The sequence below is a fragment of the Pseudorca crassidens genome, chromosome 17, assembly GCF_039906515.1.
Source record: "Pseudorca crassidens isolate mPseCra1 chromosome 17, mPseCra1.hap1, whole genome shotgun sequence".
NCBI classification, from domain to species: domain Eukaryota; kingdom Metazoa; phylum Chordata; class Mammalia; order Artiodactyla; family Delphinidae; genus Pseudorca; species Pseudorca crassidens.
Window position 1 is genome coordinate 84926538 of NC_090312.1, and position 16141 is coordinate 84942678.

The 16141-nt window shown below is 46.3% G+C and overlaps 1 protein-coding gene across 10 annotated transcripts in view; it reads left to right on the forward strand.

Moving 5' to 3' along the window:
- Positions 1-16141, forward strand: part of PRKDC (protein kinase, DNA-activated, catalytic subunit) — a 178951-nt gene that overhangs the window by 71704 nt on the left and 91106 nt on the right. For all 10 annotated transcript variants that reach the window (XR_010936560.1, XM_067712375.1, XM_067712380.1 and 7 more), the window contains exons 37-46: positions 352-537; positions 925-1029; positions 1836-2003; positions 4715-4842; positions 7987-8194; positions 11015-11193; positions 12418-12586; positions 12763-12828; positions 13876-13948; positions 14914-15062. Coding sequence is in view for 9 of the 10 variants with exons in the window: in XM_067712375.1 (XP_067568476.1) it covers positions 352-537; positions 925-1029; positions 1836-2003; positions 4715-4842; positions 7987-8194; positions 11015-11193; positions 12418-12586; positions 12763-12828; positions 13876-13948; positions 14914-15062 (1431 nt within the window). In the remaining variant the exon portion in view is untranslated. The remainder of the gene's footprint in view (positions 1-351; positions 538-924; positions 1030-1835; positions 2004-4714; positions 4843-7986; positions 8195-11014; positions 11194-12417; positions 12587-12762; positions 12829-13875; positions 13949-14913; positions 15063-16141) is intronic.

Sequence of the window (16141 nt, forward strand, 5' to 3'; positions counted from 1 at the left end):
GTGTGTGTGTCCCTGTGTGCGTGCCTGTGTGTGTGTGCATGTATGAGTGCATCTGGTGGTGATGGTGACCAGAGAGAGCTGATTTCCCCTGCCATGGAGAATGGCCCCGACCAAGAAAACAACAGATAGCAGTTTAAGCATTATTTCATAAAGGGGACCACCGTATGCCTTTGTGGGAAAATTTACATGTTAAAGTGCTGTTTTCAGATATGAGGAGTTGTGAAGTAAACAGCTGTTTTAGGAATAGCATCTTCATTTTCCAAGAATAGCTTTGAAAAATGACAGTAAATTCTGTTGCGTGTCTGTCAGCCTTGATGGTAAGAGTTCTTGCTTCACCCCGCGCTGTCTCAGGTGAGCGCCGTTCTGAATGGCCTGTTGGATCAGAGCTTCCGGGACCGAACCAGTCAGAAGCACCAAGGCCTGGAACTGGTGGGTGCCATCCTGCAGAGCTGGAGGAGCTGCGGCCCGTGGTGGGCCAGGGATGCTGCCCCGGACAGCAAAATGGCCGTGCTGACCTTGCTGGCAAAAATTCTGCAGGTATTCTGAGAGACCTTGAAAGTGTAGCTGCGTCTGTCGCTTATGTCTTTAAAAATTCGATGGAGGCTTCTTGAAAAGCTCATTGGTTTGACAAATAAAAAATAACTTGGACAATTGCTGATTACTTTATATTTTATACTTTTCCATTATTTTACGTAATTATCTTTTATTCTCATTTTCATTTCTTATTCTTTATCTTCTCAGTGTAGCTTTACGTGCATTGTCTTAGCAGATAGTTTTAAAATATTTCAGAACAGGAATTGTTGAAATGCTGTTGGCGCCCAAGAACAAATGTATAGGTCATTTCTGAAATTTAAAAACGGAAAAATGTATTAAAGGAAATTAGAGGCATAATGTAGAAATGTGTTTTCATTTTCCCTCCTTTAGATTGATTCATCTGTATCTTTTAATACAAATCACAGTGCGTTCCCAGAAGTTTTTACAACGTATGTTAGTCTACTTGCTGATCCGAATTTGGGTCTACATTTAAAGGTAAGTGGTTGAAAAGATGTTTTTCAGATTATGTTCTCCATTTTTTTTCCTGTTCTGTATTTTTGTGTATTTGTGATATTTTCTGTTTTCTTATTATGGAAAATTTCAGACATATTCAGAAGCAGAGAGACCAGCACAGTGACGCCCGGGTACCCGTCACCAGCTTCTGTGGCCCTCAGTCATCTTTCTGTTAATTAATAACAGAAAATATCTCTCTTACTTTTAGGGTCAAGAACTTAACAGATTTTGTAATTTTAAAGTCCTGTAGTAATTAGATTTTACACTGCAGTAAAGTGTGGCCTTCCTGAAAACCATCTTTGTAGTGGATCATGAGGGTATTTCTTTGGAATTTTCTGCTGTATGTGATTAGTCAGGTTTCACATTTCTCAACGTGAGGAGGTCTGGGAACTGACCTGCTACCCAAGGGAGGAAGGAAGCACACCGAGTGCTCTGAAGCCCTGAGTTCCGCAGTCGCCCCGTAGGGTATTCACAATAGTCTTTTCTCACAGAACTCAGGCAGCGCGCTTCTAGTAGAGGCTGCGTTTGCAGAGGAGATCCACACGCAGAGTCAGGCTGCCCTGTCCTGTGCTCACACGGGACAGCCCTGCCTCAGCCCGCGAGCCCGAGAGTGGAAGCCGAGGGCCAGGCCGCGTCTTGCTGGTGGGTTTGACGCTGCCGAGGAGGTGTCCTGAAGTGGGCCCGGAGTGCACACGTGTGGTGCTTTCTTGGCGCAGTCTTTAGAAAGCAGTCGTTGCACTCGTTGTGTGGAATCCCTAAGCCAGTCTCATGTTGCTCTCGCTCTGCAGGGCCAGGCTGTGATTCTGCTCCCATTCTTCACCAGTCTCACTGGAGGCCATCTGCAGGAGCTGAAGCACGTTCTCGGGAAGTTCATTGTTTCTAATTTCCCTATGAAGTCTGAAGAGTTTCCCCCGGGGACTCTGCGATACAATAACTACGCGGACTGTATGAAAAAGGTTAGTTTTTAGTAGTTGCAACTAAAATTAAGCACTGCTTGTTTCCTGTTAACATTTCTTGGTGAAAAGAAGTTAGTGAAATATTCAGAGTCAGAGAGTGTTCTAACTCGAAGGATTCATTTTAACTCATTTTGAAAGCTTGTCTGTGGGGGCCGATGTGTACCTGAATCCTTTGGGGCTAATTTTTCTCCCATTTAAAAATTGTGAAATATTTTATGTGTAATGTATAAGCTTTGAAGAATAATACCGAAGAGAGCTAAGAAATAGAATATCACCTATGGTGCAGTTTCTGAAGTTTAGTTGACTAGTGGTCATTTGAGAAATATCTAGTGGGTATCACTTAGTTAATATACAGCGTAAGTTCCCGAAACACCGGGGGCTTAGCCAAGAAGCTAGGTTCTCTCCCTCCTGTACAGTTCTAGATCCTCTACAGGGACCCCGTCTCCTTTACCTTCTTCTTTTCTGTTGTCCCCCACACGTAGCATCTACCTTGTCCAGGTTGGCTGATCCAGCTCCTATCTTGTCCGTTCTAGCCAACAGGAGGGAGGAGAGGGCAGGAGAGAGCATCCCTTTCCTTTAAGGGCTTAATCCAGACCTTGCACGTATTAATTCTGCTGATAACCCACTTGCCACATACAAGCGAGTGAGACTGTGAATGTTCTTATTTTGGGCAGCAGTATACTCAGCTAAAACTCAGGGGCCAGCCAGTAGGGAAAACGAGAGAATCACCGTTGGAGAGAGGGTAGGTGGTGGTCGCCCATACTCGTGATGGACTCAACAATAATAAAGATACTGTCTTGTTTTCAAGGAGCTTATAGTAAAGTAAGGAAGAAACGATGATTAAAACACACTGTAATAAGTGCCAGGGTAGAGATACACATACTCTCCAAGGATGTCTGCACCAGTGTATCCCGTCCACATGTTTTTATGGTGTGACTTTCCGTCACATGGGGAAAAAAGAGACGTCATACATTTTGAGCAACGTAGTCTGATTTTTCTCCTGTTGCATATGGGTTGTCCTTAAGGACTCACTAGTAACAAGAAAATAATGCAGTGGAAGTGATGCTTGTGATTCTGAGTCTAGCCTTAAAAGGTTTCCAGCTCATTCCTGGGTCTCTGGTCTGTGGGACCCAGTCACCATCCTGTACAGAAGCCACGCAGCCACACGGAAAGGCTGTTTACAAACCACCCATCCACATGGGTTCTCTCCTCCCTACCCTGATGTGACTTTTTTCTTTCCAACATACAGAGAAGTTGGAAGAATAGTCAACAAGCATCCATATAACCGCCTCTTGTATTCAGCAGTTAACTTTTTGTCCTGTTTGCTTTGTCTGTGTGTGCGTGTGTGTTCTGACTGAAACGCTTGCGAGTTAGCTGCAGACATCCTGGTGCTTCACTCCTGAATGTTTCAGCAGCAGTTCCTGAGAGGCAGGCACCACGCTGATACCAGGCCCAAGAAAATTCTCGCTGCTCTCAGACCCTGTGCTGTTTCGTCCACGGTCACGTTTCTCCAGATGTCCCTGTGTTTGGCTGGATTTTTCAAACCAGGATCTAATTAACGATTGGCTCGAATGTCATGTCTCTGGTGTCTTTAAATCCAGGACTGCTTCACCCCCATCCCTTTTATTTCTCTGCGACACTGGGTTTTGGAAGTAGCCCGAGCGCGTCTCTCGGATGCTGTCCTGTTTGTCTGATTGCTCCCTTGAGGTGCGTTTTGGCTTTCCTCACCCTCTGTGTTTCCTCTAAACTGGAAGTTAGGCTTCAAGCTTGGCTGTGAGATTCAGGCTAACCCTTCTGGCAACAACCGCACACCTGGAGGCAGGTGTCGTGCACGTCCCCTTGTGAGCGACCTCGCATCTGGTGGCCTGGTTGACGTGGTAACCTCCTCATTTCTCTGTCGAATGGTGTGTTCTTTCTGCACCATCATGCTGGTACCATCTGAGTTTCCTGCTCCCCAGCAATCTGCCAGCAGATGGTTGTCACGTCCACAAAGGTTCTGGGTAGATCTTTAGTACTTTCCCTTAACGTAAATGCAAGTGCAGACAGTCGCGGCACCTTTGAAGAAAGATTCCAGTCTAAGAAAGGTGTAAACCAACAGGAGAAGGGAACTCAGAGGGAGCAGAGGCAACAAGTCGAGATAAGAACGTCGAAGAGACTGTTCAGAGCAGCTTCAGAGAGGAGAGACAGTATATCAAGTGCATGAACTAGAACAAGAAAGCGCTCTTGGAAATTAAATACACAAAAGAAAAATTTAAAAACCTTCACCAAATGGAAGATAAGATTGCAGCTGTCTCCTAGAGAGTAGAGCAAAAGGACATGGAGATGGAAGATGGGAGGTGAGATGAGAACACTGGACCCACAGCCTGGAGTGTGTGTGCTGTGCAGTGAGGGTGGTGTGAAGGGCGCACGCTGCCGCCCCCAGAGGGCCCAGAGCCGAGGAGAGGCCTTGTGGAGGTGAAGAGAGGGCCCCAAACACGGTTGGAGGAAGAATATCTGCAAAATTTTGAGAGAATCAAAACTCAAATATTTAACGAACATTGTTATATGCCAGGCATTCCATAGCTGCAAAAATGACATATATTAACATTTGTTAATCTTTGTGAAATTGTTATAATTTGCTTTCCCTTTTTATTTGAACTGTCAAAAAACAAATCCAGTGCAATTATTATCATCATCATTGTCATTATTATTGGTGTGTGTTTCTTCTCTAGCTTCTGGATGCATTGGAGTTATCGCAGAGTCCCGTGTTGTTGGAGCTGATGACAGAAATTCTTTGTCGGGAGCAACAGCATGTTATGGAAGAGTTATTTCAATCCACTTTCAGGAAGATAGCCAGAAAGTGAGTCATTCCTCGTCTGGGATTCCAGGAACCATATGTGTTTTATTTCTGTGGGAGATTATCATCTCTGTTCTTGAAAACGATGAGTGCATTATTTCAGTAGATGCAGATAAAGTTTTGACAAAATCCAGTGCTCATTTACTCATCGATGATAAAACTTGCAAAAGATCATCTATGAAAAACCAGTAGCCAACAAAATAGTTAATAGTGAAAGGCTGAATTTTCCTCCAAAGTTGGGAACAAGGCGAGGACGTCTGTTCTTTTCTATCCAACATAGTCCTGGAGGTTCTAGCCATTGCAGTCAGGCAAGCAAAAGAAATAAAAGGCAGTCAACTTGGAAAGAAAGAAGTATAACTGTTTCTACTCACAGATGGCACAAGGCAGAGAATCCTAAAGATCTACAAGAAACTGTTCGAACCAATAAACAATCATAGAAAATTTGTCGGATTCAGAATACATAGTATTCTAATGTCAGTGGTAGTTCTGTTTATGAACAGAGAACGTTTGACACTATAATTACAAATGTAATACCATTCATAATGGCACCAAAAAGAATAAAACACTTGGGAATAAACTTAACACAAGAAGCACAAGACTTGTACAGCAAAAATTACAACCTATTGCTGAAGGAAATTAAAAAATTAAAGATCTAAGTAAATGGAGAGATAGTCCATGCTCATGAGTTGGAAGATGCAATATTGTTAACATGGCAGTTCTATTCAAATTGCTAGGTTTAATGCACTCCATATCCAGATTCCAGCAAGCCTCATTTTTCGGGTACAGGAATTGACTGGCAGTTCCTAATATTTATATGGAAATGCAAAATACCCCTTAACAGCTAAAACAATTTTGAAAAAGAGAGACAAAATTGGAGGATTTTCCACATCCCAGTTCTAAAACTTACTCCAATGCTACAGTTGTCTCTGTGAAAATTAGTTAATATTTTTCAGTTTTAGAACTTTTAAAAACAAAACAAGTAAATTTCAATCAGTGGCAGTTGTTATTCTTTTTTATGTTCACACCATTCCCATCTGTGGCAGTGGGAGTCCATGGCGGCCGGCTCCTAGGTTCTTGGGCAGCCTTCCTTAATCTCTGATGTCTTATACATGTCTTCTGGCTCAGCAGATCACCGCAGGCTCACCTTGACCCAGAGTCAAGCTGTTTCTCTAGAGAGCCCCGTGAAACGGCACCTAGAGACCACAGGCTGGGTCCTCGGCGAACTTAGTGCTACTGGGTTATAGCACTACTACTGGTTAGTGCTGTACTGAGGAATAGTTTTGTTTGTTTTAAGGAAAAGAAAAATATCCTGATACTTTCCTTTCAATCTTAACGTTATGGGTTTTTTATTACTTTTATTATTTTTCCCTTACATTGTAGATTTTAATTATTTTCTGTTCAGTGTTGTTTTTAATAACATTTCACCAGTATTTAATTGCTTTATCCTATAATACACATAAAATATTTTCAAAACTAACACTACCAGTATTACTACTAAGAATAATCATAGCTGGAAGAAGGTAACATTTTAAATTTTATTTATAATTTACTTAGAATATATTCTCTGAGGATATACAGTCAAATTTTGTGTTCCAGAATCACTTGAAAGTGTTTTTCAATGTGCAGTTATTATACCAATTCATTAGGTATGCTTTAATTCATTTTCAGATCTTAGAAGTTTTTGTGTTTTTTTTTTGACTTAATTTTCTTATTGAATATGTAAAATACATACGTGATTCGAACGTTAGAAGTACGTAATGCGCTACATTCAGGAGCCTTGCTTCCCTCTCCTATCGTCTTCTGCCCTTTCACCTTTCTTTCTACTTCATGTTTTCTGCAGATCATGCTAAATCAGCACGTAGAGATCTTCTGCTTTCCTTTTTTTTTTTAAAACAACTGTGTAATTATTCACTGTGTGGAAGTACCAAGTTTTTTGAAGCAGCCCCTACTGATGGGCTTTTGGTCAGTCTTTTGCTGATGAGAATAATGGCATAGCGAATAGCCCTGTGCACATGTCATGTTGTATTTTGCCAGTGTAGCTTTGGAGTGGATTTGTAAATGTGAGTGAAAAGGTAAATGCATTTGTGACTTTGCTAGATATCACCACATCCCCTTTTGGAGGCTGTATTATTTGCATTCCTTCCAGCAGTGGATGAAAGTATGTTTCATCACAGTCTTGCCAATAGAGTATATTGTCAAACATTTGGATTTTTTCCAGCGTTAATAGGGGAGAAAGGATTTCTCAGTGTTGCTCTAATTTGTATTTCTTTTATTATGAGTAAAATGGAACATATATTCATATATTTAATGCTCATTTGCATTTATTTTTCAGTAAACCCATCTGTTGGCCCATTTATGCTCTTTTCCTTTTCCTCCTCTTTCCTTTAGGTTTCTGTGTAAGGGCTGTGCATCTCCACTGTGCTCAAAGCAGGATGCTCCTTGAGAGAATTGAAATCTAGGACAGTGTCCAGATGAATATTGCAGAGCCCATGTAGATCTAGGGGTGTCCTGCAACCTCAAATTTTTGTGACTGAATGACGTTCAAATCCAGTATTTTTGCTCTGGGTCATAGCTAACTTCTGAGCATCGAGATTTTAGAACTGGAAAGGATTTTAATGATCATTCAGTCCTAACCTCTTATTTTTATAGGCGGGGAAGCTAACGCTATTCTTAATTAATAGATGTATAGACGGAATCGTATAGGTGATCATTCATATACCGTGTTACCCAGATGAGAAAACAAAGGGCCAGCTGAATTCTCTCTGCCTGGCAAGTAGGAATGGTGGTTCATTACTGAGGAAGAGGCTGGAATTGTCTGATCAGGATTCATGAGTTTCAGGTTCTGGGATACATGATGGTGTCGAGGCTGAGTCTCTTCCAAAGCCTTCCAGAAAGACCATATTGAAAGTAAATGAAAAAAATTCTTTTTCCTAATGTCTAAATAGGCATGAGGATTTCTGGGGATGAGTAAAATAACATGACCTATGTATAAATGCTTCTTGTATTTCCTGGGTTTTATACATATGATCTTTAAAGGTATTTTTCTGATTCATAGTCATTGGTGTTCACTTTGCTTGGAATGTAGTAGGCCGTCATGAAATATTTGTTGCAAGCCTGAATGTGCATGTAACTTTCTCTTTTTCTTAGGAGTTCATGTGCAACGCAGTTAGGGCTTCTGGATAGTGTGTACGGGATGTTCAGGAGGGATGACCTCCTTCCCAGCGTCACCCGCCAAGCGACTGTGGACCGCGTTCTCCTCACTCTGTTGTGGCACTGTGACTTGAGTGCTTTGAGAGACTTCTTTAGCAGCATTGTGGTGGATGCCATTGATGTGTTGAAGTCCAGATTTGTAAAGGTATCGTCGTCTGTTATTAAACTGAATGTTAATAAGAGTTGACAGGTCTCCATGGTCAGTGTCGTTAGAAACTGCCATGTGTTCAGTCAGGGGCGTCTGCAGCTCAGGGAGCGTCGCCTCCATGTCCTGGTCTCAGCCTGCAGGCACGTGATGTCTGCGTTAGTTTCCTCAGGCTGCTGTCACAGGGGACCACAGATGTGGCTTAGAGCCACAGGCCTTTATTTTCTCTGGAGAAATAGAAATCAGAACCTGAATAGAAATAGAAATCAGAAAATCTGTATCTTCTCTGGAGACCAGAAATCAGAAACCGTTTCCTGGGGCTGCACTTGCTCCGGAGGCTCTGGGGAGGAGACTGCTCACCCTGCCAACAGCCTCCAGAGGCACCAGCACCCCTTGGCTCGTGGCCACGGTGCCCCTTCCCGTGCTTCTCAGGTCACTTGGCTTCGTCGTCCTCCTCTTCTGTTTTAAACAGTCCGCCATTTTTCTTCTTTTATTGAAGTGTAGTTGACTTACAGTGTTGTGTTAGTTTCAGGTGCACACCAAAGTGTTTCAGTTATACATGTACATGTGTCTATTCTTTTTCAAATTCTTTTCCATTATGGTTTATTGCAAGGTACTGAATGTTTCCTGTGCTATACAGTAGGTCCTTGTTGTTTATCTGTTGTATGTGTAGTGGTTTGTATCTGCTAATCCCAAACTCCCAATTTATCCGCTCCGCCTCCCCTCCCCCTTGGTAACCACCAGTCTGTTCTCTGTGCCTGTGAGTCTGTTTCTGATTTGTAACTAAGTTCATTTGTGTCATACTTTAGATTCCACATATAAGTGATACATATGGTGTTTGTCTTTGTCTGACTTCACTTAGTATGATTATGTCTGGGTCCATCCGTGTTGCTGCAAATGGCATTATTTCATTCTTTTCATGGCTGAGTAGTATTCCATCGTATCTGTGCACCACAGCTTCAGCTTCTCTATCCACTCCTCTGTCGATGGACATTTAGGTGCTTCCAGCTTCCGCAGTTCTGTCTAGTCTCTCTCTGCCTCCTGCCTGTAAATATGATTGCATTTCGGGCCCACTTGGATAATCTTCTCAGAATCCTTTGCTTCATTTCACCTGTCTCATCCCTTCTGTTGTACAAGGTAACAGTCACAGGTCTGAGGCATTGGAATGTGGGTATCTTTTTGGGGCTTTATTCAGCCTGACACAGTCTAAACCCATTACAACATCAACTTATAAGTCCAAAACCTCATCTAAATATTATTAGCACAAAGTCCCAAATCTCATCATCTAAATCATATAAACCAGATATGGGTAGGTTTTGGGTGTGATCCATCTTGGGGCCAACCTCTCTCCATTTTTGGACCTGTGAAACTAGAAAACAGATTATTTGCTTCCAAAACACAGTGGTGGGACAGGCATAGGATGGTAATTATAGACATTCCTGTTCCAAAAGGGAGAAATGGAAGGAAGGAGTCTGTTTTCCAAAGCAAGTTTAAAATCCGGCTGGGCAAATCCATTAGGTTTCAAGACCTGGGAATAATGCTCTGTGGCCTGGTGCTCTGCCTTCTGGGCAGAGACTCCATCCTTGGAGTCATTCTTCTTTTTTCTTGAAGGTTAGCAGGTGTTTGCGGCTGAGTGGCTTTGTCTGTTTGTTGCCTGTAGAATTTGGGGAGTACAACATCCTTTTTTCCATTTCATTTTGTCTCTGTCCCTTTCAGTTCGTCTGGTGTAACATTCTCAGAAACCTTCTGTCTCTTTCATGCTTATTCTGGAGATTCCCTCTGTGAGATAGGAGAGTCCCTTCCCTGTGCGTGGCTTCTGTGAGGTGGCCGAGCGCAGCCGTGAGCCACAGGCTTCGTTTCTTCAGCCATGCCCTCAGGCTTCTCGCCGAAGCATGCTTTCCCAGCAGCCAGTCTCCTGACGCTAGCGTCTTCTGCAGTCTGCACGGGCTGAGAACTTCCCAGGTCATCAAGTTCTGGTTCTTTTTGCTTGACTGTTTTTGTCTCAAGTAATTTCTCACACCTCACATTCTATTATAAGCGGCAAAGGAGAAGCCAGGCAGTACCTCCAGCAAATTTACTTGGAAATCCTCTCAGCTCAGTATTCAAGTGCACAGCCTGCAAGTTCTGCTTTCTGCACTTCAGAACACTGTTCAGCTGAGTTTTCTTGTTAGCCGCCTAACAAGGATCCTCTGTCCTCCAGTTTCCAAAAATCTGGTACTTATTTCCTTTTGAGACCTCACCAGCAACTACTTTAATGTCCATATTTCTAATAAAAATATGTTTATGGTGACGGGCATTCCCTAAGACAACATGGGCTTTCTGCTCACTTCCTTCCGAGTCCTCGCCAGCAGTGCCTTTAATGTCGATATTTCCTAACAGTGGTCTCTACAGGGCAAGCTAGGCCTTTCCTGTCATGCATGGCAAAAATTGTTTCTACCTCTACCCTCTGCTCAATTCCAAAGCCACTTAACGTATTTTTTTCAGTTGTTGCAGTAGAGCTCCAGCTCTTGGTACCAAAATGTGTATTAGTTTCCTTAACCTGCCGTAATAAATCACCATAAGCTTGGTGGCCTAGAGCACAAGTTTATCCTCTCACAGCTTTGGAGGCCAGAAGTCCCAAATGAGTTTCACTGAGATGAAGTCAGTACTTGCTGCCACACTAAGTAGAACACATCAACACTTACATCCACGTTTTAGCTCTTGGGCTACCTCTTGTTGAAGTGGTTTAACATCTTTGTTAAAATTATTTTCAATGTAAAGGGCGTTGAGTATTAAATTTCATTTAGTCAGTAAAATACTTTTCATGTTATCTTTTCTTAGCTGAATGAATCTTCCTTTGATACTCAAATCACCAAGAAGATGGGCTACTATAAGCTGCTCGATGTGATGTACTCTCGTCTTCCGAAAGGTGATGTTCACTCCAAGGAATCTAAAATTAATCAGGTGTTCCACGGCTCGCGTGTCCCAGAAGGAAATGAGCTTACAAAGACCCTCATCAAGTAAGGGTTTACTTAATTTCGGATTGTATTTAATTTGTTAATATCTGTGATGCGTATATTTTTATGCATGTATATAATGTGAATAAATGTTTAAACGAATTTTTATAGTTTTCCTATGTACAGACTACTTAGATGGACGTTAATTCAGCACGTTATTGGGTAACGTTCTATCCTAGACACATCTTCTATGCAGATTAAAGCTTTTTCTTTTACTGTTTTTCCTACTGTCTTTTCTCCCTCAATAGCTTGATATGTTTCTAGTGGTATGATTCACAGTAAGGAGGGATTTAGTGTATTTTATTTTTTCTGTCATTCAAAATTAAAGGAGTGTCACATACTTCTAAGCAGACGTTTCGTAATGCACAGAGTAGTCAGATCCATTTCCTCCGAAGCCGGCCTTCTGGTGAGGCTCCTCTGAGTGTCGGGCACCGGTGTGCCAGGTCTCTGCAGGCTCACCTTCAGCTCCTCCAACCCTCTCCTCGCATGTCCTCCTCAGTGGATGACGTTGTCACCATGAGCGTCTTGGGGGTCGTGTTATTTTTCCTTCTGAATCTCTTCAACCTCTGCACACACCCTGCCGGCCCCAGAGCTGGTGGATTATGTCCGCGGGGCTCCTGGAACCAGTGGCTCGTGTGGCACTGGGGTTGCTGGTGAAGCGCCTCAGTGGCCTCCTGCGTAATAAGTCTCCCCACCCCGAGGCCTGCCGCTCTCAGCCCTGCTGCCAGAGTGACCGTCCATATGTTACAGGAACCTGATTGTTTTGTTTCCCAGCCTGAAGCCCTTCAGAGGGACCACGTCCTAGTAGCAGGGGCCGGCAGGCTTCTCCCCTCGAGGGCTGGGCAGTAACTGCTCCGGCTTCCTGGGCCCCGTGGAGCAGCTGGCAGCAGCGTAGATGTGGGGTGGCCGTGTTCTGACTGCACCGTGCTCACGTGCACACCATGCTCACGTGCTCACGGTGGCTGGCCGCAGCTGGCAGGGCGAGACCGGGCTCCTGGGTGTGGCAGCCACCCCTGCCTCCGCCGCTGCCACCCCTCCATGCCCTCACAGTGCCCGTATGCTGCTTCCCCAGGGTCAGTTCAGGCCCCGCCTGGTAGAGCCCTTCCTGCCCCTCAGACTGGGCCACTGCCCACCCGGCTTGTTGCAGCCCCGGTAGGTGTGGGTGTGGGCGCCCGTGGGGCCGGCTCACCCCCCTGGATGGACTGACACTCGCCCGGCTGCCCGCAGGCTGTGCCACGACGCCTTCACGGAGAACATGGCGGGGGAGGCCCAGCTGCTGGAGCGCAGGCGGCTGTACCACTGTGCCGCCTACAACTGCGCCATCGCCGCCATCCGCTGTGTCTTCACCGAGCTCAAGTTTTACCAGGGCTTCCTGTTCAGTGAGAAGCCGGAGAAGGTAGGCCCCTCCCGACTGCCGGCCGGGCTGCCCGGGGTCTGCGCCGCCCGAGCCGCGGTGGGTGTGCTCCTCCAGCCCTGCATGCGGACGCGGAGGGCGGGACCCCGGGGTGGCGTCAGCGCCCGGCATCACCACCTGGCACTCAGGCATCTTCATGTGGGGCTTTGCATTCACAGAACTTGCTCATTTTTGAAAATCTGATAGACCTGAAGCGCTGCTACACGTTTCCCATAGAAGTGGAGGTGAGTGAAAGTTTTCGTGGTGTTTCCAGGCTACGAACACTTAGCAAATGCTTATAGAGAAACACACACATTGCGCTGAACATTAACTGCCCAGTACTCAAGTCTGCTGTACACTGTAAACACTGGCAGCTTCTTACAGTTTGACCGGAGATACAATCTCAGGCAACTACAAAAAATTGGTCATGACTCGGGTTTTCCCTCAACTTGTAAAGGAGAGAAAATGCCACTGAAAGGAGCTCTTAGGACACATCCCTGAAGTTGTTTTCTGAAGTTCCTCTGGTCAGTGATGTTGAGATCCACCCCGATACAGGGTTAGGCCCTAGGGGCCCTGGTGGGAGGGTCGGCACATCTCGGGCGCCGGGAGCAGACGTCTTGCGGGGAAGATGCTCTGGCAAAGGAGCCAAGCTCAGGCTCAGTCGAGCTCAGCAGAGGCTGGGGGGCAGCAGCCTTTCACAGCCCGGTGGGCGGGAGGGTGGGCAGAGCGAGCGGGGCCTGGGGGGCGGGCTGGTGTTCTGGCCTCCGCCCCTCGTAATCTGCCTGGTGGCTCACAGGTTCAGGCCAGTGCTTGCTTCCCGCCTTGAGCCCTTTTGGAACAAGACTGGCAAGTTCTTTCCAGGCCTGTGTTCAAAGAACTAAAGACATGAAATAATAAACACACACGTCCGTTAAGCCTTCAGACACTTAACCGTGCATTACTTGTGAACTCCGCCGCAGCCGTGAGGTGCTGTGACCTGTTATGACTGTGCAGTCCAGGGAGCTGAGGCTCATAAGTGCAGATGGTGGGTCCCCAGGCCTGTGGCTGGAGGGGTGCAGCCCACGCGGGTCTCAGAGCCCGAGGGGGGCACCAGCTCCTGGCACCCGGCTGGGGTGGGGGGCCTTCCTGAAGGGCGCCCGCCTGTCTTTGTAGGGGGTTTTCAGTGCTTTTAAGTTTGGTTAAAGTTTTTGCTTAAAAGTTAATATTTGTGATTTTTGCCAGATTGCTACTAAAATAGGAAATATGTGACCACGATTCTAAGAAATCTTAAATTGTCTGTTTTTGCCTAATAGGTTCCTATGGAAAGAAAGAAGAGGTACATTGAAATTAGGAGAGAAGCCAGGGAAGCAGCAAATGGGGACTCAGGTAGGACGTTTTTAAAATGATGAGAAAGATTCCAGTAGTTGGTATTTGTTATATAAATAGACAATACTTTAAATACCCCAACGTTGAAACTGAATTTGAAAATGTTTATTTTCAAGTGGCAAATGGAATTGTACTTTGAAAGAAATGCAGTTAGTTAGTTAAACTTTAACAGACAGAAACATCTCGAGGCGGCCAGAGGGGGCTCAGACGTGGTGCGCTTTTTCACAGAAGCAAGACTGACCTGCGTTTATTTGCTCGTGTTTGGATTATGTTTGTGTGTTATTTAGATACGTTCAGAACCCGTGTGAGAGTACAGTCCCATCCTGCCCTCCTCTCCTCCAAACCTCCCATCGGCTCCCACCTCCCCGCTATACCCACGTCTGCTCCCTGCGCCCCAGGGCGTTTGCTGTGCTGTTCCCCTAGGTGGACTAATCTCGGCCCCAGAGGCCAGCACGGCCCCTTCCTCTGAAGGAAGTTCTCCTAGCCTCCCTGTTTAGAATCAACTCTCTCTCCCTCCACACGCTCCTAGTTTCAATTTTTTGCTTCATTTTCTTCATAGCTTTTTTTTTCTTCTTGATTTGAGGATAAAATCTGGACCAGTTAAGTCCCTTACATACTTTGAATTAGTTAGTTCTCAGCAGTATCTCTTGCAGCATTTACGTTAGGCTTTATGGGCAGAGTGTACATCATCAGAATTTTCAGTGCAAGAAGTTCTGTTAGCATCACATCCAAAAACTGGATCTAGTTCGACTTCATGCCTTTGTTTGCCGCAGAGAGTAACTGCTCAGTGGGGACAGAGTGCAAGGAGGTCCCCCCAGGCTCTTTTGCTTGTGGATCCGGGTGGTGAGTGAGAGCCGCAGGTTTGATGAACGCCTTCGGTGCAGGTATCCGGGTATCACTTGAGCGTAGAGAGACCCATTTCTTACTAGTTTGAGTAAATGTAGTTCCTTCTTTTTTTGCTTCAGGCGGCCCGTGTTATATGTCTTCCTTGTCGTATCTGGCAGACAGTAGCCTGAGTGAGGAGATGAGTCAGTTCGACTTTTGTACTGGAGTTCAGAGCTACTCGTATGGCTCCCAAGACCCTCAGTCCACCGCCGGCCGTTTCTGGAGACGGGTGATTACTGAACATTGTTGTCTGGGGGGCAAGGGGAGCCTCGGGGCGGCAGGGCGCCGGCCTCTCGTCCTGGGGTTCAGCGTCTGACCCCGCCAGCATGCAGGGCGGGTTCACGTTAGCCGGGCTCCTCCCGCGGTCAGGTCAGTGTTTGCATCAGAGCTGCGTGAGGCCCTCCCGAGAGAGCTGACCGCGCTGGCTGACTGTTGTCCGTTCCCGCCCCCGGGAGGGGTGTTTGCTGTCAGTGCCCCGGCCTGAGCAGAGCCTCCTCCCTGAAGGGTGGGCTCTGGTGACGGGCAGGGGGTGCACTGGGTCTGACGGCTGCTTTGAGAGGTTGAGCTCAGTCTCTCTTCCGGGGTCCAGCAGCTTGCGGGGTCGTCCACAGCTCACAGAGCCGCTTTTCCGGCACAGCACTCCGTTTCTAGCTTGGGCTGACCTCACGCTGGTCATTCTTTCAGAGGGAACCCTCCCCCCCACCCCACCCCGCCTCCCACCCCCTGCCCCGTGCCAGCTCTGCAGGTAGCCTGCCCCGTGAGCGGCCCCTCGCGTGGCGGTGGCTCTGGCCGCCCACGTGCTGAGTGGGCCCAGGTACGGCCGTCCGTGGCCACGCACTCCTTTCCCGCCTCTCCGGGGGGCTTGCTGGGTGCGCCTGTCTCTCTCATCTCCCGTGACCCTGGTTGTGTGTCGGTTACTGTTCGGTGCTGAGTGAGCCTGCTGTCACTAACCTGTGACACCCCGCCTCTCTCTTCTGCCCCAGTTTGTAGACGTTACCCCTCGCCTGGGGCCAGACACCACGGGCACGGAGGTTGTGAGAGGAGTACGTGTCCAGGGCTGTCCGTCTTGGGAGATGTTCTGGAGTAGTTACTGCCACCAGGGCAGACAGAATGACGGAATTCACCAGGGCCTTTTTTATTCCTTTTTTTGCCCACTCTCCACAAGCATTTAGTAGCCTAGGCCGACCTTTATGCAAACTGTGCTCTCAGCGTTTCTTACGCTGTTCTTTCCTGGAAGCGATCTGTGCTAGGAACCACCCAGATCAGTTGTGTGTGTGTGAAATACGCCATACGTGTGTAAAACCTCAG